General features: G+C 51.1%; 1 protein-coding gene across 6 annotated transcripts; it reads left to right on the top strand.

Moving 5' to 3' along the window:
* The first annotated feature begins 10395 nt into the window (after positions 1 to 10395).
* Positions 10396 to 25940, top strand: ETV4 (ETS variant transcription factor 4). Of its 6 annotated transcripts, none has more exons than XM_061391973.1 (13): positions 10396 to 10616; positions 11156 to 11266; positions 11442 to 11535; positions 11759 to 11806; positions 18812 to 18865; positions 20060 to 20186; positions 20774 to 20935; positions 21318 to 21586; positions 23624 to 23698; positions 23859 to 23927; positions 24077 to 24249; positions 24515 to 24616; positions 25051 to 25940. In XM_061391973.1, exons 2-13 carry the CDS (start codon positions 11207 to 11209, stop codon positions 25273 to 25275), a joined length of 1458 nt encoding a protein of 485 aa, XP_061247957.1. In that variant the 5' UTR covers positions 10396 to 10616; positions 11156 to 11206; the 3' UTR covers positions 25276 to 25940. The 6 variants fall into 6 exon arrangements, with proteins under 6 accessions (XP_061247957.1, XP_061247956.1, XP_061247955.1 ...); XM_061391972.1 differs by having other exon boundaries at positions 11124 to 11266; positions 20792 to 20935; XM_061391971.1 differs by having other exon boundaries at positions 11124 to 11266.
* The last annotated feature ends 299 nt before the right edge of the window (positions 25941 to 26239 follow it).

The following is a 26239-nucleotide window of genomic DNA, read 5'->3' as shown; positions in this document are numbered from 1 at the left end:
AAAAAGCCTGGGGCTGGGGAGTGTGAACACTTGGGAGACCATGTTTGAGAGCTGGGATTGTATCCTGCAGACAATGGGGAGTCATAGGGTAGGGGTGGGATGGAGGGACTCCTCATTCTGAAGAAATTACTGCCTCTTTCTGATTTCTTGGAAGTGAGAAATTAAGCAATGACTTATGTACCTACACCCACATGGACCCATAATCCCCCCTCCTGCCTTTTAATTAGATCCCCACTTTTCTGTCAAATAAGGCAGAACACCTTGTCCCCAGAAGCATGGCATCTCAACAGCCACTGCAGACTAGACCCATGCCATGCCATGCTCAGTCACATCTGACTCTATAACACTGTAGCCCACCAGGCTCCTATGTCCAAGGGAGTCTCCAGGCAAGAATACTGGAGTGGGTTGCCACACCCTCCTCCAGGGGATCTGCCTGACCCAGGGACCAAAGTCTAGACCCTGGGGACCTCAAATCCTCTCCCCCTAGACTTGAAATGAGCCTGGCCACCAATATCAAGTAAATGAGAAAGGTCACTTTGCCTGTAAGCAGGCAAATCCAAATCCATGGCCAACCAGCTATGGAGGCTTCCCCAGGACAGCAGCCTGGAGGAGATGGAGGGAAGGTGAAGGAGTAGTCAGGAGGACTGAAAAGAGCGGCAGCCCACCCTCACCTCACCTGCTTTCTCCTTTTCACCTGGCAGTGTCCCTGCCTGATTTCCCTGAGAGGAGTTTTCAGGTTACTGGGACTCAGCCTCCTCCCCTCCATGGGGAGCCTCTGACCCCATAGCTAGCCTAGCTCTGCCCAGAAAATCTGATGCCCCCGTCCAAACATCAGCCCAGACACCAGGAGCTAGAGAGGCTTAAAGTCCGGATACAGCAGGGAAAGGAGGCAGCCAGAGACACCTTGCACATACATTTACAGAGAGATTGAGATGGGGCTTGTCCCTGTTAACTTGGCATTTTCTACCCATTATCTGTAGTCCTGAGCCAAAAGTGAAAGTGTTAGTCGCTCAGTTGTGTCTGACTCTTTGCAAGTCCACAGACTGTAGCCCACCAGGTTCCTCTGTCTGTGGAATTCTCCAGACAAGAATACTGGAGTGAGTAGCCATTCCCTTCTCTAGGGGATCTTCCTGACCCAGGGATCAAACTCCGGTCTCCTACATTTCAGGCGGATTCTTTACCATTTGAACCATCAGTGAAGCCCACTCAATTTGTTCTACGGCTTGTTAAATGTATGGGAGGTGGGCGAGAGGGACACAGTCATCTTAACAGTACATATAACAACCTCTAGGAGTTCTGGTCCAGCTTACTGAATTACTTGTTCTCTGGTTAGTCCTGGCTCTGTGAGGATGAAGTTCCTTTGGCTCTTGATATTAGTCATGCCCAATTTATGTGAACAAAGGAGAGGAGATTCAGTATGTGTGCAGGCTCTGCAACTGCTGTGTATAAGTGTATTGTTTGTCTCACCAAGAATGCCCAAGAAATTGAACATCTCAGCTGCTTCTAGTAACACAAAATGGGTTGCCAGGGGAGAGATGATAAAATTTTGCTAGAGCCTTATACGACTTTTGAATTTTGTACCAAATGCATGTCTTACCTATTCAGATCAATAATGGTTTGGAACATTTACCAACCTTGTTTTAAGCAAAATCAACATAAAAATTCAATTCAATAGCTTCTGCTTTCAACTCTGCAGACACAATTGGGACCGAAAAAAGAAACAACAAAGGTCTGGTTACTACCTTCAAGAAGCAGAGAGAAAATTACAGAGAACCAAACACAATTTAAAATCACACCAAATAATTCTGAGAATAAAGATCCAGCCTGGGAAGCCAGGAAAGTCAGAGATCAGAACTGGGTAGAAAAGTGATCTGTACCATCTGGGAAGGCATGGGAGGAGTTCCAGAGGCCAAGCTCCACCCAGCAGGAGCTTGCAGGGGGTGGGGTGGGGGGGGACGGGGTGAGGGGGGCGGTGCGGAGAGAAAATTTTAAAGAGAGAGAAACACAGCTAGAAGAATCCTGCCCTTGAGATACACCAGTCAGTTAAGTAGGGAAAGAAGGTGGGACCGTGAAGAACCAGCCCTTCACATATCACTGGAACTTCAGGGGTCCCTTCCCCAATCAAGACTCAGTTTCTTTGTCTATAAAATGAAAGGTTTGGCCCAGAAAGATCTCCAGGTGCCTCCCAGCTCTAATATTCTCTGATTTGATGGCTGCAGCCTTTTGCAAACGTGCATAAAATAGATTAGTTTTAGCAGTAGTAAAAACAAAACTGAAAATCAGATTTATCATTTTAATTAAATATACTTTACATTCTCAATTTCTAGGGAGCAAAATGCTTCCCCCCACCATGAGTTTTCCCTTTGTGGGAGACATTCGTGTCTGATGTGCAATTTAAGAAAATACTGAACCACCCCCTAAGAAGATACACAATTTAAAAGACCCTAACAGGTAATAACAAGAAAATGGGACTTGTAGGGGGGATAAAAAGAACATAAGAAAGAAACGACAGGGAGGGAAGGGTCAGCTGGGTCAGGATATCAGAGGACTGGGGATCAGGCTGGTAAGAACAATATGCTTTTGTCTCTACCTGGTTCTCAGATGAGGATGCTCCTAGAGCTGAGTGGAGCGCGAACAGGGAATCAGGAGGTAGGAGTCCAGTCCATTCTCCCATCTCCCCCACCTCCATCCTCAGGTGACAGAAGGCGGATTGATGTCTCAACTTTAGAGTACTCAACTATAAAATGGAACTAAAAAGACTTACTTCGAAGAATGCTGGGGAAAAAGGAATTAGATAACCTATCTGAAAAGGCTTAGGAAAACAATACAATGTAAAGCACACGAGCACACGTGAAAACTCCATTTTGGAAACTCAAATTGGGATCCAGAACACCTGCCCCATCCAGAATACCTGGGAGAGGTGTCCTCTCAGCATGCATTCCCCTAACATCCTTCTTTTCTGCCATCCTCTCTCCACCCAGGTGTTTGATCCCCACGGAGTGAAAAAAAAGCAGCGCCTTTGCCAGAACGAAGCATCATTTCCTGGGCTCTGGGTTCCATGGCCCCAGATCGTAAATCAACCAACCATGGCTGTAAATTACCAGATAAATCTGGGCTGGGGTCGCCAGCCAGGACAGCTGAGAATCAACAGGAGAAATAAATCTATAGAAGCAGTCCCCAGAGTTGCAGAGAAGCCCTTACGATGCCTCAGGGGGAGTCAGGGGCATGGGGTAACAGAAGAGTTTCTAATTTGGGGGGGAAAAATCACTCAGAAATAAAATCACGAATTCCACCCCCCCCCCACCACCACCACTCTTTCCTCCAAAAAGAGTCCAGGGGAAGCCAAGCATCCAGGCTTCAGCCCGCTGTGAGTTCCCTGCCACTGCCTTAGCGAGCTGGGGCATCCACTCAGTGGTCCATTATTCGAGATGACAAGAGCAAATATAGACACTCTCAGAGAACTGAGGAGAGACTAAGTGGAATAAATGGCATTTAATCTGTAAAGAGAGAAATTGCCTCCCCTTGGCAGCGCCCCGCCCAGCAGGAGCTATGGCCCCTCATAATTCAAATCCTCACTTAATTAAAAAGGGAAAAGAATCATCATGGATTCTGCCCAACTGGCACCTACTTCTCTCTCATCCTTCAGGCTGCTGACATTTGTCCGTTTGTCTATCTTTGACAGAAAGGGAAAAATCTCAAAAGGGGAAGAAAAAAAAAGATACTGTTAGATCCTGCAGTTTTCAGAGATGGCTCCTTCCTGAGCAGGGCTGCCTTGTCTAAAGACCAAGGGTTGAAACCCAAACTAATAGGCGGGAGACTTCCCTGGCATCCCAGTGGTTAAGACTCTGTGCTTCCACTGCAGAGGGAGCCTGAGTTTGATCCCTGGGAACTAAGGTCTCGCATGCTGCATAGTGCAGCCAATAAATAAAGAAACTAATTTTATTAGGGGAAGAGACAGAGCAAGACAAGGAAGACTTGGCTTTTGCGTAGGAGAGTCCTGAGTGGCTGTAGCAGCAAAGAGGAAAAGCTGAAGTCAACAGCACCTTCTGAAAAGAAAAATGACTTTCCTCAGGGACACCCTTTGACCTCCTAGACTCTTCCCACCACTAGGCTCAAATTTCCTCCCCAGACAATATTACAGATGAAAGGAGGACAGACTTATTTAGCCTTGTTTACAAATACTGAAATGTTCCTCATAGGGTGTCTGACCAGTCCTTACATAGCTCTCCAAAAGGTGACTTCCCGGGGTAGAGGGGGGCAGTCCTAAAAATCAACCCCTCCCAGGGACTGGCTCGGCCCCATGGAGGTCACTGTGTTCGTCCCTCTGCTCCTGAGAATCACTCTGGGTGGATTGGGGTGGGGAGCAGATGGGGGAGAAGACCCTCCCATCTCAGATTCCTGACTGTGGGCTCTAGCTGATGCACAAGATCTCACGAGTGTCAGGCTGTGGTTACCACCTCCTCCTTTTTCTCCCAAGGTTCCCAAGTACATTCCATCCCTACAACACCCAAGAGAAAGAGAGGTCCGTTTCTACCCACAGTTTCATATTTAGGACTTTTCTCCTGGGACAGCTCTCCTCTACCAGGGCGCCCTCTGGGGTTGCTCAAGGGATCCGTTTTACCCCTACCTTTCCTCTAGCCAGACCACGTGCTCCCAGCCAACTGTCTGCAGGGAGAGCCTCTCCCTCTTCTGCAGTGTCGGGGGCGGGGGGCGTGTCATGTCAAGAGAGTTCTCCAGCTAAGTGGAAGGTAGAAAGGAACAAGGGAAGCAATGGCCTCACTCCCGCCCAAGCAGAGTTTCCAAAAGTGCTGCCTTTTCAACCACTTTTAAGATCACATAAATTGACAAGATGTTTGTGAAGATAAGGGCTTCCTGGTGGCTCAGAGAGTAAAGCGTCTGCCTGAAATGTGGGAGACCTGGGTTCGATCCCTGAGTCGGGAAGATCCCCTGGAGAAGGAAATGGCAACCCCCTCAAGTATTCTTGCCTGGAGAATCCCGTGGACGGAGCAGCCTGGTAGGCTAGAGTCCAAGGGGTTGCAAAGAGTCAGACACGACTGAGCGACTTTACTTTTACTTTGTGAAGCTAGCTAGGCTAAAAGACATTAGGGCAGTGGTTCTTAACCTGGGGGAGGTGGGGGATCATACACTCATCTGTGATGGCTCTGATAAAACCTCTGGACCTCTCATCAGCAAAATACACGGATGCAGACACTTAGTTTCAGGGTGTAGCATATCCATGGACCCTGGGCTCAGAATCCCTGCAGTATAGAGGAAGTAATATGAGAAAGTCAGACTGTGAAACAAGGACAGTCCAAGAGTCCAAAGTGAAGTCTAAAAGTGGCACTTTCTTTTTTCTGACCCATCAGCCCATAGTGCTCATGCTAAGTCACTTCAGTTGTAGAGAACTCTTTGCAACGCCATGGACTATATAGCCCGCCAGGCTTCTCTATCCGTGGGATTCTCCAGGCAAGAACTGGAGTGGATAGCCATTCCCTTTTCCAGGGGAACTTCCCGATCCAGGGATCGAATCCACATCTCATGTCTCTTGCACTGGAGGCAGATTCTTTACCACTAGGGCCACCTGGAAAGCCACCAGCCCATGGGAAAGACCCCATGCTCCCCCAACTCCAGGGCCAGACCCTATTCTCTGATTCATTCCCCTTGGTGACATCTCCAGTTTGGAAGACACTAAAGGGCTTCCCTGGTGGCACAGATGATAAAGAATCCGCCTTCAATGCAGGAGACCCAGGCTCAATCTCTGGATTGGGAAGATCCCCTGGAGAAGGGAATGGCTACCCTCTCCAGTATTCTTGCCTAGAAAATTCCATGGACAGAGGAGTCTGGCCAGCTACAGTTCATGGGGTCGCAAGAGCCAGACATCATTGAGCAACTAACACATACACATACATAAAGGGACATAGGTTCCCACCTGACCCTGTTTATCTCATCCATCTGGCCTTACTGTTAAGCTGGGTTACCCTCTCAGCTCCCCGCTTTAAGCCTCTGAAACTCTCAGCTCTTTCACACAGCAAGGAAGCCAGGGCTCTGGAGACATCTCTCTCCCCTAATCAGTTAGGCTGGGTAGGTCACTCAGCATCCTATACTCTGAAAGTCCATCTGGGGGACCCTGCTTCTCTGATGGCTCCTGGGCCTCCTGGTCTAATCCAAGTGTCTCTCACTCTTCATCCCAGTGCTCCAAACTTCCAGCTCTCAGGTAAGTATCAGGTTGCCTTTGTTGAATGTCTGCATATCTAAAATCCTCATTTACATTTTATATCTTAGATTCCTGGGAAACAAATCAGAGTCCAGCCCCATTATTCTAGAGAAGGAAGCATTTACCTGCACAGCCCCCACCAAAGGTATAATGGGGGGTGTAAGGAGGCATGTTGTGTGTTGTCGTTCAGTCACTCAGTTGTGTCTCACTCTTTGCAACCCCATGAACTGTAGCATACCAGACTTCCCTGTCCTTCACTGACTTCCCTGTCCTTCACTGTCTCCTGGATGTTGTGTGTGTCCTCCATGAAGCTGTGTGTCTAGGAGGGGACTGTGAGCTTCCTTTATTTGGGGTATATCCATGTATACTCTGTGGCTCAGGCGTGTCCTCCACCTGTTCCATTGTGTGTTCACTCAAAATGTAGTCTTTGGACCCTGAGTCTGTTTGGAATGTCCTCAAGTCTGTTGAGCAGATCCTTGAGGGCAGATGTGCTTCTAAGGCCTCAGTTTCCCTATTTGTAAAATGAAGGTGCCCCTTCACAGGACTGCTATGAAGGTTTCAGGAGTAAATACAGGTCAAGTCTTTGCAGCAGGTCACGGCATGTGGATGTGCTCAGTAAATGTTATTGCTGTTGTTCAGTCGCTCAGTCATGTCTGAATCTTTGTGACCCAATAGACTGCAACAAGCCAGGCTTCCCTGTTCTTCACCATCTTCCAGGGTTTGCTCAGACTTATGTCCATTGAGTCAGTGACGTCATCCTACCATCTCGGCCTCTGTCATCCCCTTCTCCTCCTGCCTTCAATCTTTCCCAGCATCAGGGTCTTTTCTAATGAGTCGGCTCTTCACAATTAGCCAAAGTATTGGAGCTTAAGCATCAGTTCTTCCAATGAATATTCAGGATTGATTTTCTTTAGGATTGACTGGTTGGTCTCCTCACTGTCCAAGGGACTCTCAAAAAAGCATCCTCCAACACCATAGTTCAAAAGCATCAATTCTTCTGTGTTCAGTCTTCTTTATGGCCAACTCTCACATCCATACATAACTACTGCAAAAACCAAATACGTACAGCTTTGACTATATGGACCTTTGTCAGCAAAGTAATGTCTCTACTTTTTAATACATTGTCTAGGTTTGTCATAGCTTTTCTTCCAAGGAGCAAGCATCTTTTATGGCTACAGTCACCATCTGCAGTGATTTTGGAGCCCAAGAAAATAAAGTCTGTCACTGTTTCCATTGTTTACCTATCTATTTGCCATGAAGTGATGGGACCAGATGCTATGATCTTCATTTTTTGAATGCTGAGTTTTAAGCCAGCTTTTTCACCCTCTTCTTTCACCTTAAGAAGCTCTTTAGTTCCTCTTCGCTTTCTGCCATCAGGGTGGTATCACCTGCATATCTGAGGTTATTGATATTTCTCCCAGCAATCTTGATTCCTGCCTACGGTTCATCCAGGCCAGCATTTCGCATGATGTACTCTGCATGTAAGTTAAATAAGCAGGGTGACAATAAACAGCCTTGATGTATTCCTTTCCCAATTTTGAACCAGTCCATTGTTCCATGTTCTGTTCTAAATGTTGCTTCTTGACCTGCAAACAGGTTTCTCAGGAGGCAGGTAAGGTGGTCTGGTATTCCCATCTCTTTAAGAATTTTCCACAGTGTATTGTAGAAATGTTAATAAAAATATTATTATTATTATTATTTGGCTGAACCTCATGGCACGTGGGATCTTATTTCCCTGATCAGAGATCAAACCTATGTGCCCTACTTTGAAAGCAGGGTCTTAACCACTGGATTGCCAGGGAAGTCCTTAAATGTTGGTTATTGTGATAAGATTTCCAACAGAAACTTCCAGCCCCTTTATTCCTTCCTTTCCCCAATTGTCTCAAGCCCTGGAAGAGGCTCAAATGTTTCCCCTGGAGGTGTCACTGCTCTGAGCTTGGATGTTGAATCAGAGGCCAATGGCAACAGCAGCAGTATCCTCTTCCATTCAGCCAGCACTCTGAGCCAGAGCCAGAGTGGGAGGGCCCCTCAGCCATAACCCTGGATGAGGAATGGAGAGGAAGCACTTACTGTCCAGGGAGCCAGGGGCCCTCCAGAGAAATGGAAAAACTCAGAAACATTGGGTATCCTTAAGAGATCCCGGGACTGGAGAGCTCTGTCCAGGATCTGACAGAATCTTCTTCATTGTCATGGAAACTACATCACAGCTGCCTTCCTGGAAGAACCCTCCGTCCTCCTCCCCCACTTCTCTTGACTCAGAGGCATAAGTTCCTCCCTAAACTGGTCCCATCTAGCTTAAAGTTGGGATTTGCTTGGGCTTGTCTCTCCTTTCTTGGGCAGGGTTTCTGCTAAGCTCGATTAGTTTGGTCTTTATTGTATTAATATTACCTACTCACTGAACAAGTATTTCCTGGGACCCTTATAAACATGAAGTAGGCTGGGGAAAGATTTAAAGAGGCAAATCAAATGAGATCTTCTCCAGGCCCTGGAGAACTCTCCAATCGATGACCATGTAGCAGAAAAAGATACCAACAATAGAGATATGGGCAAGAATGTTGTAGTGTCTTTAAGGAACTGATTAGGGCTCTCTGGAAGGCTTCCTGGAGAAGAGAGGCAGTAGGCATGAGTCTTAAACATTTCAGCTGAAAAGAGAGGGAAGTGAGGACTTCGCCAGTGGTCCAGTGGCTAAGACTCCATGCTTCCAATGCAGGGCACCTTGGTTGGATCCCTGGTCAGGGAACTAGATCTGCAACTAAAAATCCCACATGCCTGCAACTAAGATCCGAGACGGCCAAATAAAGGAATATTTGTTTTAAAAAAAAAAAAAAAAAAGAGAGAGGAGGAAGTTTATTTTCATTTGCCCGGGACCATCTCCTGAAACCAGCCCCAAACAGGTGCTAGAGGTTTGGTGTTCTAGTCCCAGTTCTGACCCTGACAACAGATTTCATGTATCATTTCCTTCTTTGAAGTTCCACAGCCACATCTGGAAAGTGGGGGGTGTTAGATTAGATGAATTTTGAAAGCAAGCCTGAGGTTTGGTCAGTCTCTAGTGTTTATCACAAACAGGTAGGAAACAAAATCAGTATTGTCACAGAAAAAAAAAAAAAAGACCTGGGGGACTTCAAGTTCTATGTGCCCCCGTGGCTCCAGCCTAAGCAGCCCAGCTCCCATCAAGTGTTTGTCTTGGTCACAGCTTCCTGTGTGGCACCCAGCACTGTGTCTGGCACAATAAATGTTTATCAAATGAATTACTAAATGAATGAGGTGACAAAGACTATGAGAAGCTTGTTGGCTAGAACTGAACACAGTCCTGCTCTCAGATCATCAGCTCTCTGGGTTTTTGCTCCCTAATACCCTGTGTATGCTCTCAGGATAAGAGGAAAGATAGCAGAGAGAACTGCACTTTCAGAGGTCCAAGCCGGGCTTCTAGTTTCTGCTTCAATCAATAGAAAGTGGGTCACAGAACAGCTCTGCAAAGAACAGACCCTTGAGGAAAAGCCTGGATTCTGTGCCAGCTTACATTTATTGAGCGCCTACTGTGTATCAGTTGTTGTCATATACCTTTAATTCATTTAATTGTGGCCTCAAAGGGCTATACCGGAAAATGTAGAGGGTGGGGGCTGCAAACTCCAGACGCCCCGAGTGGCCAAGCCACCGCCCCTCTCTGAATTTTCATTTTCAGTCTCTGTAAAATGGAAACAATAGAACCCCTTCGCCAGCTTATGGGAATGAAATGAGCACGTGGAAGCAGAGAGCTTCATAAATGCTCGTTATTATTGTTCCTCTGGGCATGCAAGTCCGCTCGCCTCCCCCCAGGGCGCACACACAGATACATTCACACTCCCACGTACACGCGGATGCACAGAGACGTGTGCAGACGCCAGCCGGAGGAGTTAGCAGAGCATCAGGGTCACCACCGAGTCCCACAGAGAAGCCGTCGGGTCCTTGGCTTCCCTCGTTTTCTCTCAGCTCTTTATGAATGAACTCCGGCCGCAAGGAGTTTATTTTTTTATGAATGGGAGCCCAAGCAGTGAATGAAACCGGGAGCCAACCCCTGAGTTCTCATTGGCCCCCGCTGCTGGGAAACTCCGCCCCCCCGGCTCGGCAGGGCGAGTCTCGGGATTGGCGGGCGTGCCGGGCCCTGGGGTTTCATTCACAAAAGTCAATGAAACAAAGGGAGCGGGGTGGGGGGTAGATAGAGCCAAGGCAGAGGCGAAGGAAATGCACCAATCAGAGGCTCCCCCGGGCTCACAACTGTCGGCGGCGCCCGGAAAACAAGCCGGTGCGCTAGGGACCCGGGGCCGGGGTCGCCTAGCTCCGGCCTAGCCCCGCGGCCCTCGGTGCAACCCAGGGGGGATGCTCGGGACCCCTCGCGGCTCCAGTACAGACGCCCGGGCCTCAGGTGAGGCTACGGGAGGGAGAGGGAGGGAGAGTGTGATTCCCAGCGTCGCATCCAACACTCACCACACTCTCACCGCCGCCTCCGCAGATTCCAGGGCAGGGGGTGGGAGGCGCTGGGATTCAGGGTTGGAGGGGGCGCCTGAGTTGTGGGCGTGCGAAATGGTGCGCGCCTCGCCTGCTCCTCCGCGCGCGAGCGCACACTCGCGCGCGCGCATACAGACACACACACACACACACACACACACACACACACACACACACACACACGTCTTATGTAACCAAGTCTGGGCAAAGCAGGGCTGCAGAAAGCAGCCGAAACGGCGACCCTGGTTCCCAGGAGCAGGTGGGACCTCCTTTGGCGGGAGGGCAGTGTGGCGGCGCTAAGCTCTGCAGGCGGAAACCTCCCCATCGCCTGAGTGAGTCGGAGAAGTTTTGCCGTCGGACCCGGAGCCTCGGGACTGCCCCTCCCTGCCGCCCTTACCCACCCCCACCTCGCTGCCTTCCCCAGACGGTGTGCGAACGCAGCCCCCCCGCCCCCAGGTCTCTGCCCCCGCGCGGGGCCCGGGCCGTGTGGCCGGAGGGAGCGGCCGGATGGAGCGGAGGATGAAAGGCGGATACTTGGACCAGCAAGTGCCCTACACCTTCTGCAGCGTGAGCGCCGCGCCGGCCTCCACGCCCGCCCCCTCCCTGCACCCGCCCCAACCCACCCCGCGGCCCTAGCGGGGTCCAGGGCTGCCCGCCCCTGAGTCACCCCGGGACCCCAGCCCCGCCCCCCAGACCAGGCGGCCTCAGGGTGACTCGGGGGCATTCTTCCCCTTCCCCGCAGAAATCGCCCGGAAATGGGAGCTTGCGCGAAGCTCTGACCGTCCCACAGGGGAAGCTCATGGACCCGGGCTCCCTGCCGCCCCCCGACTCCGAAGGTAAAGAGACAGCGAGACAAAACGCGACCCTGCCCACCTCACACATCCTGAGGGCTGAACCTGGAGCCTTCGCCCTTACCCCGCCAAAAAAAATTGCCCTCCAAGGGACTCTGTTCATTCTCCCCCAACCCCCAAGGGGGAGGTCACTGGGCTCCTTAGGGTTCCCCACTCTCTCCCCGCCACCTCCACCTCACCTTCTCCATTCCATTATTCACCCCCTCAGATCTCTTCCAGGATCTAAGTCACTTCCAGGAGACGTGGCTCGCTGAAGGTGAGTAGTTTTGTGACCTTTTCTATTATTGGGGTGGGCGATGCTGTCTACCCCTAGTATTCCAGCCTAGCTCACTTCCTCTCTTGCTGGCCTCCAGGGCCTCTGCAAGGCCCCTTCCCCAAGTATCCTGCCTTTCCACTCTTTCCAGTGCCCTGTGTGGATACTTATATTGATATTTATTTTCTCTGCCCAGAGCCAGGCTTGTGTAACTAGGCCTGGGGATGAATCAGACCATTGTGTGGGGTATTTGCTTATTTGAATGGAACTTGGCCCCAGGCCCGTTTTCCTGGTTGAAATTTTCATTTGCAAAGTTTGTTTGGCACCAGCCCCCAGGCTGAGGTGTGTGTTAGGGTTTTGGGGCGGGGGAGTGAGTGTAAGAAAAGGGAGAAAGAGAAGGAGCAATTCATTTGTTACCTATCTTCTGGAATTGCCAAAACATTCATTTTTACCCCCTTGGTTTCTCTTCTTCCCAACCCCCAGCACCAAACGATTTACTGTCTGAGCCAAAGGTCAACAAGTTTAAATAATTCTTTTTTTTTTTTTTCTTTTTTTGCATTACTTTGGCAAAGCAGCCCAGGGCTTCTCCCCCAAATTGCCTTGATTGTAATTCTAATGGCAGCCGATCCTCCCTCCTCCTTCCGTAGGCAAATTGCTCCTCCAGTTTGCTGGGGGCGGGAGTCAGGGGTGATGGTGGAGGGGGTAAGCTGCGAGCTGGCTGGAGTGGGGTCAGTAGCTGGGCCTCTGAGTAGGGAGGTGTGTTCTAGAAGGTCTCCTAGTGGGATCCCTTGGTGTATTTGGGTAGAGCCCAAGGGTGTCACTAGCAGGTCTGCAGGTAGGTGGCTTTTGGTGTTGAGACAGTCTCTGAGAGGGAAGGGTTAATACCCCCATCTGAGGGTCCCTTCACTGTAACACTGAAACCCAAGAAACCACAGCACTAGGAACCCCTTCTTAAGGGCTTTTCTCTTTTTTGAGCTCTCCCCATCCCTCCACCTGTGTCTCTTGAATGACTTCTTAAAACTCAAACCCAGCTCCTCTAGAACCATCTTTAAAAGCCTGGAGTAAAAGGGAAAGACCCCTGACTAGACAGACTAGATCTATTGTGACCGCTGTGGTATCCCCCTAAATATATACGTTAGCAAAATGACTAGCATGGAGCAAGCACTCAGACATTTTGGAATTCAAGGCTCAACGTCCTCATGGGTGCTGGAGAGATCTAGGGGCTCTAGGGAGATTGTGGCCGTCTTTCCTGATTCTGCAAGCCCTGTGTGCCCAGCTGTGAATTACAAGCAGAGTTATGCCCAGTCTGCCCATCCTGCCCATCCTCCGCTCAAGGTTCCGGAGCTGAGCTGGAGCTAAAAGAACGCAGTGGTGTCAGTTTCCAGGGTCTCTCAAAGACTTCCTTTCCTAACGCCTGATTTCTGTCTGGCTTGCCAGGCTCCTGTCTGTCCAGCTGAGGGTCCCTAGGCTCCCCTAAGTGGGCAGCTCCTGGGGCTTGTGATCTAGGGGTAGGCTCAGACGTTGGCGTTTCGGAAGCAGCAGGGTTTGGAATGGGAAGGGGAGAAAAACATTCTCATCTTCTGTCAACCTTGGAAGCCCCACCCCTTGGCTGTAGGGGTCTAGAAATTGTACTTGTGTCTATCTGCATGTGTCAGCGTGACAGCCAGTGTGTGTTTCACGCTGCTGCCCTGGAAGTCCCTGTACATTTAAATCCAGTGGGTGGGGAGGTGGGGGTGGGGATTGCAAGACGCAGGTTGGGTGGTGGGGGAGGCGCTGGGATCTCCTTGGTTCCCTCTCCTTCCTTCTGAGGGAGCAGCTCAGGTTCCCAGCTGGCGATGGATGGCCAGGCCTGAGGGGGGGATGCTGTGGCCGATTGCTCCTTCTCGCTCTCTCTGCGGAGACAGATGCAGCTGCCGGGGCCCTGTCCCCCTGCACCGTCCCAGCACCACCCCAGCCTCCTCTCCTGCCTCTTCCCACCAGGTCAGTGACCCCTGCAGCCCAGAGGGAGCTTTGGGGTGGCAGGGAGGGACTAGTTCCTTTGGAAACTTGCCAGCGGTGGGGTGCGTAGGACTGGGGGCCGGAGCTTGATTTCTCCCTAAAGCCCCAATTTGGATTGAAGCCGTGGGTCCTTGAAGTGTGGGTGGGGCTGTGAAGAATTAGGGGGACACCAGGTTGGATTCTGGCGGAGGTGGTTTTGGGTTCAGTATCTGGTGTCCAGGCAACATAGAGGGTGAGGGTGAACGGGGGTCTGTGGAGGCAGCTCAGACATCTTTGGATTGGGGGTTTTCTAGATGGAGAGAGGGGTGGGGTGATGTGAGGCTAAGAAGGTGTGCCTATTTTCGGGGTGCCTGGGAATCTGCTGAATTGCTGGAGAAAGAACCGGGCTACTGCAGGGAAACCCCAGGCTCAGACCGGCTGAGCCCAAGCTGCGTCTGGTTATTGTCAAAGATGTGCTTCTGGTCAAGGGTTCCTTTCCGGGTTTGTGGGGAGCCCTCTGGAACCCTCAGAGGCAATGACTTTGGTTTCTTGGTGATAAGGAACATTGACTCTGGGTCATGTATGTTCTTTGTATGAGGCAGGAGTCCATACGGGGTCTATGGATTCCCACAAGCTCTGTGGAGAGGTTGTAGGGGTCCTTGAGCCCTCCGATATGTGTATAAAATCGATGAGGATGCAACATACACAAAGGAATGTGAATATTTCTAAGAGAAGGATCCATAGCTCCTATGAGATTCTAAAAGGGGTGGGTCTGCGCCTAACCCTTGCATAAGAACCATCGGTCCCAAGTCTTCCTCTGAGATCTGCAGCCCCCTCGTCCTTTGGTTTTCCCTGTTCGCATTTGTAAATCCAAAAAGAGATCCCATGTGGATGTGTTTCACCCGTGTAAAGCCGTGAAGTAAAAGGCAGTTGGGTGTGTGTGAATCCATGTGTGTGCACGCTGGGGCTCAGCCTGTCTGTGAGAAGAGATGGGGTTAATTCCCTCCTCTGGTCTTCCCTAGCTACAATGCCTCCTTCTATATCTTTCTGTCTCCTCCCCTTCCAGAAGGCTCTTGGGGACAAATGTCCCCTCCATAGAGAACTGGTTCCTTCCAGGATGCTGCCAGGGTCGGGGCGGGGTAAGGGGGAGAGGCCAGTGGTGACAAAATGGAGGAGAAGCTCCGGGGGATGCCTCCCCCCATTTCCACTGGGGCTCCTTAAGAGGCCCCTCTGCCCTGTAATTGGACCTTCGGAGAGGGAGAAGGTGATGGAGTATATATTGTATAGGTGGGTGGTTTACTTGGGATGGGCTTCGCTACTTGGCTGTTTGCACCTACCTGTTCTCCTGGAGCCTAGGTGGGAAGCCCCTAAGCCCCTTTTCTACTGACTCCCCTCCCATTGGAGGGATGTTCCCTAAAATTCTCTTTCTGGGCATTATGCTGGCTTGGCACCTTTCTTGTCTCCTCCTTAATCCTCTGCCATGTCCCCAGGCAGATAAACTCCACCTTGGTGCCAGGATGGAGTTGGGGGCAGACCCTGGCACACTGGCTTGGCAGCCTAAGCTCAGCCAAGTCAACAAATAAATAAAGAGTGGCTGACACTCGAGACCAAACATGGTCATTAGAAATTCTCCTGCTCTCCAGGAACACGAGGCTCTGTGTTCCTGTTTCCATCCTTGACAGTCTCTGAGCGATGGAGGGCAGCCCTGTCCTGCCCTTCTGGGAGGAGCTGGCGCTCTGGGGAGGGGCCAGGCAGGCATTAGGGTTCACACCACAGCCCATTCTTGCCTTGGCTGATCTCTCCTGGCCTGGGATGAGGACAGCACCACCTCTTTTGAGGTATTACCAGGGTGCTGGGGGTGGCCTCCTGGACTCCTTGGGGATTGGGGGTTCTGGTCAAACTTTCAGGCCTGAGCCAACAGGAAAGTCAAGATGACCCCAGGGTTCTCTACCATCATGTGACCTGGCTTGTGACGCCAGCAGGAGATGCCCCCAGCCCATTACCTCAATGGAAACTGGCAGTTAATGAAGCCCCAGAGGGGGCCCAGAGTGCGTCAGCCTCCCCCATGTGCTGACCTCTCCCACCCTGGGGACCCTTCTTGCCCAGGTAGCAGGGAGGGAAATAGTGTTCATTTTGCTCCTGTCACCCCCATTCTGCCCGTCTGGGGGGCTCTCACCTATGGTTGTGCCAAAGGGCACAGCAAAGATGGGCTTGGGTCTTACCCACCTGGGCAGTTGAGGTTTTGCATCCTTCCTTTTATCCAGTTTTCCAAACCTGCCTGTTCTTAGGGGCTACCAGGGGCGTGTGTTAAAATACAGGTGCCTGTGACTTCCCTGGTGGTCCAGTGGTTGACTGAGCTTCTAATACAGGAGGTGAGGGTTCGATCCCTGGTTGGGAAACTAAGATTCCATATGCCTGCCACACAGTGTGGCCAAAAAAAAATATAGATAGATAGACAGATACATACCCCCACCCTGGGCCTTTGGAATGACTTTCCAAGGGTGGGGCCTGGGAATCTGTTTCTAAGAATGTCCCAGGCTTCTTGATTGGGGCCAGTTTGGGAACGGTTGCCTTTGTACCCTAGTTGCGCTCCTAAAAAGATGTACTGTGTTGGTTTTTTGTTTGTTTTTGCCAAGGGATTTCATGCCCTACTGATCTATTTGATCACTTCAGAATTGTTCTGTGCTGATTTTTCTTCCATAAGTTCTTTAGGGGCTGGGGGTCTCCTGATTCTTAAACCCTTCAGCCGTTGGGTTCCCTCTGTCAAGAAGTCACCCATCTATAAATGTGTATTTTCTTTTATTGTTTCTTATTGAAGTATAGTTGCTTTACAATATTGTGTTAGGTTTCAGGTGTACAGCAAAATGATTTGATTATACATATAAACATGTGTGTCTATACCTATATTCTTTTTTTTTTTCCTTATAGATTATTACAAGATATTGAATAGACTTCCCTGTGGTACACAGTAAATCCTTGCTGTTTATTTTATAAATGATAGTGTGCATCTGTTAATCTTATATTCACAATTTATCCCTCCCCTTGATAAATGTGTATTTTAAAGCACTTGACACCTCTGATGTCTTAAAGCAAGTTGATAAAGAATCCACCTGCCAAGCAATTGATCACAGCCTTAAGCATCCTTTGTGAGATGTGTTTTCCCTGGAGGACCTGCCTCTAATATTACCTGGTGGTGGAGAGGGGGCCCTCAAGGGGAAGGAAGGGCTGGTTGATTAGGATCTCCTTAATTCTTGCTCCCAGGCCCCTGTTGCTCCCACTGGCCTGAGGACAGGGGTCATTGTATGTTTATTCATATAGTCTACAAATAATGTATTGAGTGTCTATTCTGAATGGGACTCTGTTTCAGGGGTGCTTGGGAGTCAGACAAACAAGACAGATAAATCCCCTGTCCTCAGCAAGCTTAACTTCTTTGTAGAATAGATGGATGATAAATTACACATAAATTACATATGCATAAATTAAATTAATGCTTTCAAGAAGTGAAAGCATTTCTTATGTGCTTGGGAAAAAATAAAATAGGGATGTGATCAAGAGCCAGGAGGGACCAGTTCAGTTTGGGTGGTCAGAGAAGGCCTCTAAAGGGCAAAGTGAGCTAACACTTCAGAGGCCAGAAAACAACAGGCCAGGATGTGGGGAAGAGGGGTCAAGCTGATCAGGACCCAAAAGGAGACCAGAGCTCTGGAGGGTAACAGGCAAGGAGAGGCAGGTCAGAGAAACAAGCAAGGGCCAGAACTTTCGGGGCCACGGAGGCCAAGGGCAACGAGTTTGGGGTTCATGCTTTAAGCAAGGGAGAGAAGTGATTGGATTTCTGTTATAAAAGATCCCTCTGACAGCCATGTGGAGAGTAGAAGTAGGGAGTTCTGATCTGAGGTCATGGCTGAAATCCAAGGAAGATAGTGGAGCCTTGGCCCAGGAGGGAAGCCATAGAGATTAGGGTGTGTTTTGTATAGACTGGGACGAGTGACAGTGTTCTCCAGCCATCTCCTTGTATCCCTCACCTTTACCAGCCATTTCCAACTCTCCTGTCATTTTATCCATGAGCTTTCCCATTGCCCACTGAGAGCAGCCTACAGGGGACGAAAGACCTGTTTCTGTGGGTTCCATTGCCTTACTTTCAAGCCACTGTCTTCCCAGACTATCAGGAAGTCCTTCTTGGTGTCTACCCTTTCCCTTCCTGCTGTGATCTATTTATTTCTGAGAAAGGGGCAAAAAGTGGGCAAAGATTCTCAGGTCAGCAGAGGTACTCAGCTGGATCCCACCTGAAGGAGTTGGCGAGGCCAGAATAAGAACTAGAAATCAGAGCCCGGATATCCAGTCTGGGGGCCACGGATGAGCTGTTGTGCTATTTTAGTTTTCCTGCCTAATCCCCAAACCCAGCTCCACCCACACTGGCACCCTGGGAGTGCTCCTCAGAGTTCCAGTTTAGGAAGCCCTTCTCTCTCCTAGTTGCACATCAAAGGGATAAAGCACCATGACCGCCTGTGACCCCAGCCTCCTCCTCTCCCATTGTCATACTCTTATCACCTCCTTGAACCAGTCTTTTCCTTCTATTCCATCTCCTTTCCCAGGCTCTAGATTTCTACCTTTCACCTGGGAAGTTCTGGGCCCTGCCCAGATTAAGAATCTTCCCATGTGATTCTAAGTCCACAGACTCTCATTCCTTGTCATGCCTGCCCATCCCAGATGTGACTCTGCTTTGAGGGAACTCTGTAAACTCTGAGGGGCTGGGTTATCTTCACTTGAGAAAAATGGAGGGCAAAAAGACAAAGCACCTAAGACACAACTCTGGAATCTGCTCAGACGGGTTCTGAGAACTGCAGCCTTCCCTCCAGGGTGTTAAGGGAGCCCCGAGAGGGAGGGTGCTAGGACCTGGGTGGAGTTACTTTCAGTCCTAGGAAAGCTGTTTGCCCCTTCTGGCTGGTGCTAATCTGCAGGGTTGCAATAATGGAATCTGCCAGGGCTGCCATCGAGGGCCCCCAGCCCAGACTCACCTCTGACCTCTCTCTGCAGCTCAGGTACCGGACAGTGATGAGCAATTTGTTCCTGATTTCCATTCGGAAAACTGTGAGTAGAGGGCCCTGGGTAGAGGGGATGGGGAGTAGGGGAGGGCAGGAAATGAGTCATAGGGATAGAGGATCACAAAAGATCAACTTGTTCTGTTCTCTGAAAAAAGGGTGAAGGGCAGAGCTCCCCATTCTTGGGTTTGGACTCAAAAGGCCCAGCAGTAACTGGGAGATGAAAACTTTAGTGCATGTCGGGGCTTGCCCATTCTAGCTGTGTGACCTTGGAGCAGACGCTTCACCTCTCTGATCCTTTCCTTATTTCTGAAACGAGGGGCTTGGACCAGTGCAGTGGGGGCCAGTTCTGCCATTCTGAGTTACTTGTGCACAAGTAGGGATGACTTGGCACCTCAGGAGACCAATGTCTGTTGACATTTGGGGTTGTTAACAGCTGAGGGTGCAGTGCTGTTGGCATCTAATGGATAGAACCAGGGAGGCTGCTAACATCCTGGGATGCTCAGGACAGCCCCCATGACAAAGAATTATGTGGCCCAAATGTCACTGGTGCTACTGTTGAGAAACCCTGCTTTAATGTCTGATACTTAGCTTTCAACGGTCTTAACCAATGAAATGAAGCAGAGCACAAATAATCCACAACAGAGCAGTAGATTGTGGGTTTTGACTCACACTTGCAGTCTTGAAACCAACTCTTTAATGCTCGGCTTGGTGGCTGGAGTTGGCGGACCCAGCAGGGGCCACAGGAAAGGCCAGTGTTCTTCACGGATAATTAGGAGTGTGTGTATGATGCTAGTCAGCTGACATGCAAGTGGGCTAATATCCAACCTTAACCAGAAAAAGAAAGATGCTTTATAGCCCCAAATAAGAAAACATTCTCTCCCTTGGAATTTTCCAGGATGTCAGGAAAACCACAGGCCTTTGGTTGGATGTGCTTGCTCCTACAAAGGTGTTTTGGGCAGGGTGGGGGTGGGTTGGGGTTGCACTAAATGTTGAACTTTAGAGTTTCTTTGGTTCATACTGGACATGAGCCAAAAGTATAAAACGAGACATAATATAAATAGCCGGACTGTTCTTAGAAGTGTCTATGATTCTTCTGACAATTGTGACCCAGAGAAGGGGGATGAGGCTATACCAGCATCCAACTGATGGTTAACGAGCAGATGTCAGAAGGCAGCAGAAGCTCTTCCTGCCTCTCCTGTGACATTCTCTGGCCTCGCTCTGCCTCCCCCAACCCCCACAGTAGCTTTCCACAGCCCCACCACCAGGATCAAGAAGGAGCCCCAGAGTCCTCGCACAGACCCGGCCCTGTCCTGCAGCAGGAAGCCCCCACTCCCCTATCACCATGGCGAGCAGTGCCTTTATTCCAGGTGAGCCCTAGCCCCGCCCTGGGGAAGGAAGGGTTGGATGGAGGGTTGGGGATGGGCACCTGGTGAGCAGTGGCAGCATTTAAGATGCGTATTAGACAATAAAAAGGATTTCTGAGGTCCGGTAATAGGGTAATATAGCTCAGGATTTCCTGAGTAGTTAGGATGAAAAATCAACGGGTTCAAGGGATGTATATTAAGACCAGGGCAGGGGCTTCCCTGGTGGTCCAGTGGTTCAGGCTGCACTTCCAGTGGTGCAGATTCCATCCCTGGTTGGAGAACTAAGACCCCCCCACCCACATGGCTCGCGTTGTGGCCAAAATATTAAAAAGAGCAGGGTATTTCCACTGGAGAAGCCACTGTCTGACCCTGCCCAGTTGCTGTGGGCTGGGGAGGGTTGTTTTCAAAATTACACCTGGCTTTAGGATTAAGAAAGAAAAAAAAGTTGATTTGGGGCAGAGTCTGGCACCCTGACACCCTGTCTTCTCCCATAATCCCTGTGACCTGACTTCCCAGGGAATGAAGGGTTCAAAGATGCTTGCCCAGCTTCCCTGCCCCCTCACCCCTGTCTCCCTTCCCCTCACCTCCAGTGCCTATGACCCCCCTAGACAAATCGCCATCAAGTCCCCTGCCCCTGGTGCCCCTGGACAGTCGCCCCTGCAGGCCTTTCCCCGGGCAGAACAACGGAATTTCCTGAGATCCTCCAGCACCTCCCAGCCCCACCCTGGCCACGGGTACCTCGGGGAGCACAGGTAAGGAGACAAGGAGAGCCGCATCTCACCAGTTTTGCTCTTGAGTGTTCTTCACTGGCCCTTAAGAGACCTGGCATCGGGAAAGGTGAGGGTATTGACCTCTCCCTGCCCCTTCCTTCACCCCCGCCCCCCACACTCTGTAAGCTCTGAGAGCAGCAGGCACAAGGAGGCCTTCTTTTATTTTTTAATTATTTTAATTGGAGGCTAATTACTTTACAATATGGTAGTGGTTTTTGCCATACATTGGCATGAATCAGCGATGAGTGTACATGTGTCCCCCATCTTGAACCCCCCTCCCACCTCCCTCCCCATCCTATCCCTCAAGGTTGGAGGACTACTTTTAATATTCTCTTCTCTTCTTTCTCCATCCAACCACACGCAGCTCCATCTTCCAGCAGCCCCTGGATGTCTGCCACTCCTTCACACCCTCTCAGGGAGCGGGCCGTGAACCCCTCCCTGCCCCCTACCAACACCAGCTGTCGGAGCCCTGCCCACCCTACCCTCAGCAGAGCTTCAAGCAGGAATACCTTGACCCCCTGTATGAACAGGCCGGCCAGCCAGCAGTGGGCCAGGGTGGAGTCAGTGGGCACAGGTACCCAGGGGCGGGGGTGGTGATCAAACAGGAGCAGACGGACTTCTCCTACGACTCAGGTAAGAGACGCTCCCGGGAAGGGGATAGAGGAGTTTCAAGGGGATTGTCGGGTGGGGTGGCATGTGATCGAGTGGACAGTGCCGTTAAACACATGTCTCCCCTTCCTATCCTTTTACTAGTTCATATATTCAACCCATGCACCTACAACTTCTTTTCATAGATTCAAAAAGAGCTGTCCCTTTTCAATCAGCAGATTTATATTTAGATAAGAAATAAGTGAGATGTGCAGGTCCTTGCCTTCAGATAGCTCGTGACTTGATAGGAAAGTTAAGGCATTTCTTCCCATTTCTATTTAACGGGTGTTTGGGGGCTTCCATACCTACTGGGATGGAAGTACTATGCCAGGAGCATGAGTGTGTGCAGTTGGCAGACACAGATGAATAGGACGTGTCATTGGTCCCTGCCCCACAGAAGCTTAAGAAATACAAAGGGATTTGAACGAAGAGAACATGAACTTGAACTAGCCAGGCTCACACTTCCCAATTGGAAGGCAGGGTTCAGGTGTGGTTTCCACATCCTGTTTGAGCCTCCTAGTTGAAACAACCCACCATCCTGGCCAGAGCTGGGGACTGGAAGTAGGGACTACTTTAAATTCTAGTTCCACTTGGTTGTTGATGGAAATGAGATGCACTCAGCCACGGTGTTCATAAACAACAGCTACTGCTCAAAAGCCCAAGCAGCCAGGGAAAGGCCCAAGAAATCTTGTCTCCTGTTAACATTGTCATTCGTGTGTGTTAGTCACTCAGTAGTGTCCAACTCTTTGTGATCCCATGGATTGTAGCCCACCAGGCTCCTCTGTCCATGGGATTTCCCAAGGCAAGAATACTGGAGTGGGTTGCCATGTCCTCCTTCAGGGGATCTTCGGACCCAGGTGTGGGTTTGAACCCAGGTCTCCTGCATTGCGGGCAGTTTCTTTAAAATCTGAGCCACCAGGGAAGCCCCAAGTTAATTAACATTGTTAGCAGCTCCAAATTTGAGTTTATCTGCCAACTTGCATTAGAGAAAAAAAATTTCAGAGTCTAGATTAGGCTCAGAGCTGCCTAGAGTGTTTGAATTTCCCTTTTCCTGGTGTCAGTCTTTTAGAGGTAGAGGCATGAGCCCCAAATCCCCCAGGCTGCCTGAATCAGAACCTGAAGGGAGCCCCTCTCCTCCAGCCCAGAGCCCTACGCCTGAGCCCTGTCCCTGCAGTGAGGAGGAAGTAGCAGGGAGACGCTCTTGTTCGCTGACCTTCAAAGGAGGCAGACCGGAGGAGCTCCAGTTACATGCCCTTGAACTCCTGCCCCTCCCCCTTCAGCTTCCTCTGAATGGAGTCAGGAATTCCATTCACAAAATGGAGGCTCCAATGAGCCCACCCTCCCGCCTCCTCCCGGAGGTGTCAGGTTTCACCATCTCATTCATAAGTGGGAGTGAAGGGGGTAGGGCAGGAAGGGGCTGGCACTTGACAGGCTGGCTGCACCACAGTGTCCTCCAGGTGGGGTGTCAATCCTGTGGAATGGAATGAAATAGAGTGGACTGTTTTACTGTCAGAGCTAGAAACAGAGGGCCCGGCCGGGTGTGCCCACTGCCTTTTCCACAAATAGATACATATGTGTTTCTTCTCCCTGCCCCCACACCCCTTTCCTCCCTCCCTCACACCCGCACTGGGCTGGAACCTGCTCTGCTGACCGGACGTCAGCCCATTCCAGGGGAATCTTAGCCTGGGACACCGAACCCTTTCCCCGGAGGTTCATCTCTACCCTCCTCCTCCCCTCTAAACTCACAGGAAACAGCTGCTCCTGGAATCCGGGGCCTTGTGGAGCAGCTTTGCCGGGCCTCAGCTGCTGCCATCCAGGCCGTCTGGCCCAGCCCTCAAGCTGAGGGCTTCGAGCCTGACAGTCCCTCTGGGTGAACTCCCCCACCCCAACCCCTGGGACCTGGGGGTAGGCGGGCCTCTGGGGAAAGAACTAGAAGGCAGGCTGGCATGTTCTTGAATGTGTGGGGACTGCCGCCCCAACCCCAGCTACCTCCAACATCTCCCTTCTTTCTCCTCCCCCCAGATGTCCCTGGGTATGCCTCAATGTACCTTCACACAGAGGGTTTCTCTGGGCCCTCTCCAGGTGACAGAACCGTGGGTAAGGCAGCCCCCTCTTCCTCCCCTGCCAACCCCTCCAAGTGGGAGGACAGAGTCCTGCTGTGGGGTAGGGGTTCCTGGCCAGGAGTCCCTCTGGACTCTCTGGGGTCTCGTATCAGCGAGCCCTCAGATCTGAATGACCCCCACACTTCCTCCTCAAGGCTATGGCTATGAGAAACCTCTGCGACCATTCCCAGATGATGTCTGTGTCGTCCCTGAGAAGTTTGAAGGTCAGAGAAGTGACTGCTCGAGCCCTCTGTGTCCCCCCAGGAATCACATTTCATGGGAAAGGGGCTGGAGAGACCCCTGGGGAGAGGGGACGGGGTTGCTTGGGCCACCAGAGGCACAAGCCCTCCACCTCTTTGTCTATGTTCCTCAGGAGACATCAAGCAGGAAGGGATGGGAGCCTTCCGAGAGGGACCACCCTACCAGCGCCGGGGTGCCTTGCAGCTGTGGCAGTTTCTGGTGGCCCTGCTCGATGACCCGACGAATGCCCACTTCATTGCCTGGACCGGCCGGGGGATGGAGTTCAAACTAATTGAGCCTGAGGAGGTGGGCCTCTCAGATGTCTCCACCCCTCCTCCCAACAGCGCTGGGGGCTGGAGATAAACCCTGGGAACTGGTGACATGTGCTTTCACCAGCACTGCTGCTTTATTTAACCTGAATTCCTGCCAAACTGGGGTCTGCAGGCTGGTGCTTAGCTGCAGGGCCAGCTGAGCATGTGCTCCAAGAATCTCAAGTACTCTTTCTGACCTGCCCCCCATATTTCCTCTGCTGAGCTGCCCTGGCCATCCCCCAACTATCCCCTGTCCCCAGGTTGCCAGGCTCTGGGGTATCCAGAAGAACCGGCCAGCTATGAATTACGACAAACTGAGTCGCTCACTCCGATACTACTACGAGAAAGGCATCATGCAGAAGGTCAGGGGTTAAGGGTCCAAGGACAGGGTGGGTGTGGGCTTCCCTGGTGGCCCAGTGGCTAAGACTCTGCACTTCCACTGTAGTGGGGGTGGGTTTGATCCCTGGTTGGGGAAGTTCTGTATCCTGTGAGGTGCAGCCAAAAAGAAAAAAAAAGACACAGGAGTTGGGGGCAGTGGCTGTGGGAAGGTGCTGCGGGTAGGAGAGCATCTCTCAGCAAGTTTGAAGGAGCAGATAATGAACCAGTCAGAAGTCCAGAAATTATGGACAACCCTAAGATTTTCCTCTCTCAAAAAAGTGATGAGCAGTAATGGAAAAGAACTGTGAAGGGAGGCATCTTCTTAAACAAAGCAGCAGGAGGAACCCACACATCTGCCTGGGCCTGCGGGGGGGCTGCTTTTCCACCCCTACATTGACCCAGCCCTCTCCCCCTACAGGTGGCTGGCGAGCGTTACGTGTACAAGTTTGTGTGCGAGCCCGAGGCCCTCTTCTCTCTGGCCTTCCCAGATAATCAGCGTCCAGCTCTCAAGGCTGAGTTTGACCGGCCGGTCAGTGAGGAAGACACAGTCCCTTTATCCCACTTGGACGAGAGCCCCGCCTACCTCCCAGAGCTGGCTGGCCCTGCCCAGCCCTTTGGCCCCAAGGGTGGCTACTCTTACTAGCCCTTCGCAGCTGCTCCCCTGCCGCTGGGGCTGCTGCCTGTGTACATAGTTGAATTTGGTGTCGGGGAAACCCCCACTCCAAAACCCACAGATGTCTTTGGAGTAGATCTCCTCTGCCCATCAGTCACTCCGGCCCAGACTCTGAGCTGCTCCCCAGAACCGATGGGAAGGGAAAGGGGAGACTTCAAGCGTGAAGGTGTAGCGTCTGGGAAATTCCAATGGGGGCCTCACCTCTGGCCTTTCTAGGTAGGTCCTGCTTAGAGGCCAAGCCCAACTCCCTCTCCCCACTACAGAGAACATGTTCGTTCTCTTCTGGGGGACAGAGGAGCTTCCCCACTTCATCCTTTTGGGGGGGGGGAGGGACATTGAGCTTTCCTGATCTCTCATGTTAGGGAGACAGCCACCTGGATCCTGTGCTTCCCTCCAAGCTGTGGCCCTAGAGGGTCCTTCTTGGCAGTTCTTGGTGCTCTGTGTTCCCAGGGGCAGGGGCAGGCTGGAGTGAGGAACCTGGGGTAGGGGAGGGCTTGCCAGGTAGAGGTGTTGGGGGGGCTAGCCTCTGCTCTAGGGGCCTCTGCCTCTCCTCTGCCTTTTCCTAGGCCCAGGCCTGGGGTTTCACCTCCACTACATCTGCCAGACCCTAATAAAGGCCCCTGCTTCTCCTGTGAGTTCTCCTGTGTCCTCTTTGCTGCCATGGGAGAAGGATCTGGGGTTTCAGAGACACATAACCAGAGTTTGGGCCCTGGCCCTGACACTTAGCCTCCCATATGGGTTTAGGAAAAACAAATGACCTCATTTTTCTCTGGAAAACGGGCTCAGTGATAGCTGCTCAGACTTCTCCCTCCCAGGATTATCAAGAGGATTGTCTGAAATATCTCATGTATTGATGGGCAGCCATCTCCCCGTCCAGGTTAGGGGAAGGGGGACTGATGAGAGCCTTGAAGCCCTCCTGGGGCTTCCTTAGGCA

This window comes from Bos javanicus, chromosome 19 (genome assembly GCF_032452875.1).
Source record: "Bos javanicus breed banteng chromosome 19, ARS-OSU_banteng_1.0, whole genome shotgun sequence".
Lineage (NCBI taxonomy): Eukaryota > Metazoa > Chordata > Mammalia > Artiodactyla > Bovidae > Bos > Bos javanicus.
The sequence above is the reverse complement of the archived record's forward strand: the minus strand, read 5'-3'. Positions and strand labels throughout refer to the sequence as shown.

Excerpts from the sequence above, each read along its gene's own strand:
- ETV4 (XM_061391971.1), top strand. The coding sequence starts at position 10,571 with ATGCTCGGGACCCCTCGCGGCTCCAGTACAGACGCCCGGGCCTCAG. Across the intron at positions 11,807-18,811 it reads GGAGACGTGGCTCGCTGAAG|CTCAGGTACCGGACAGTGAT; the intron begins GTGAGTAGTTTT and ends CTCTCTCTGCAG. Across the intron at positions 20,936-21,317 it reads GGGTACCTCGGGGAGCACAG|CTCCATCTTCCAGCAGCCCC; the intron begins GTAAGGAGACAA and ends AACCACACGCAG.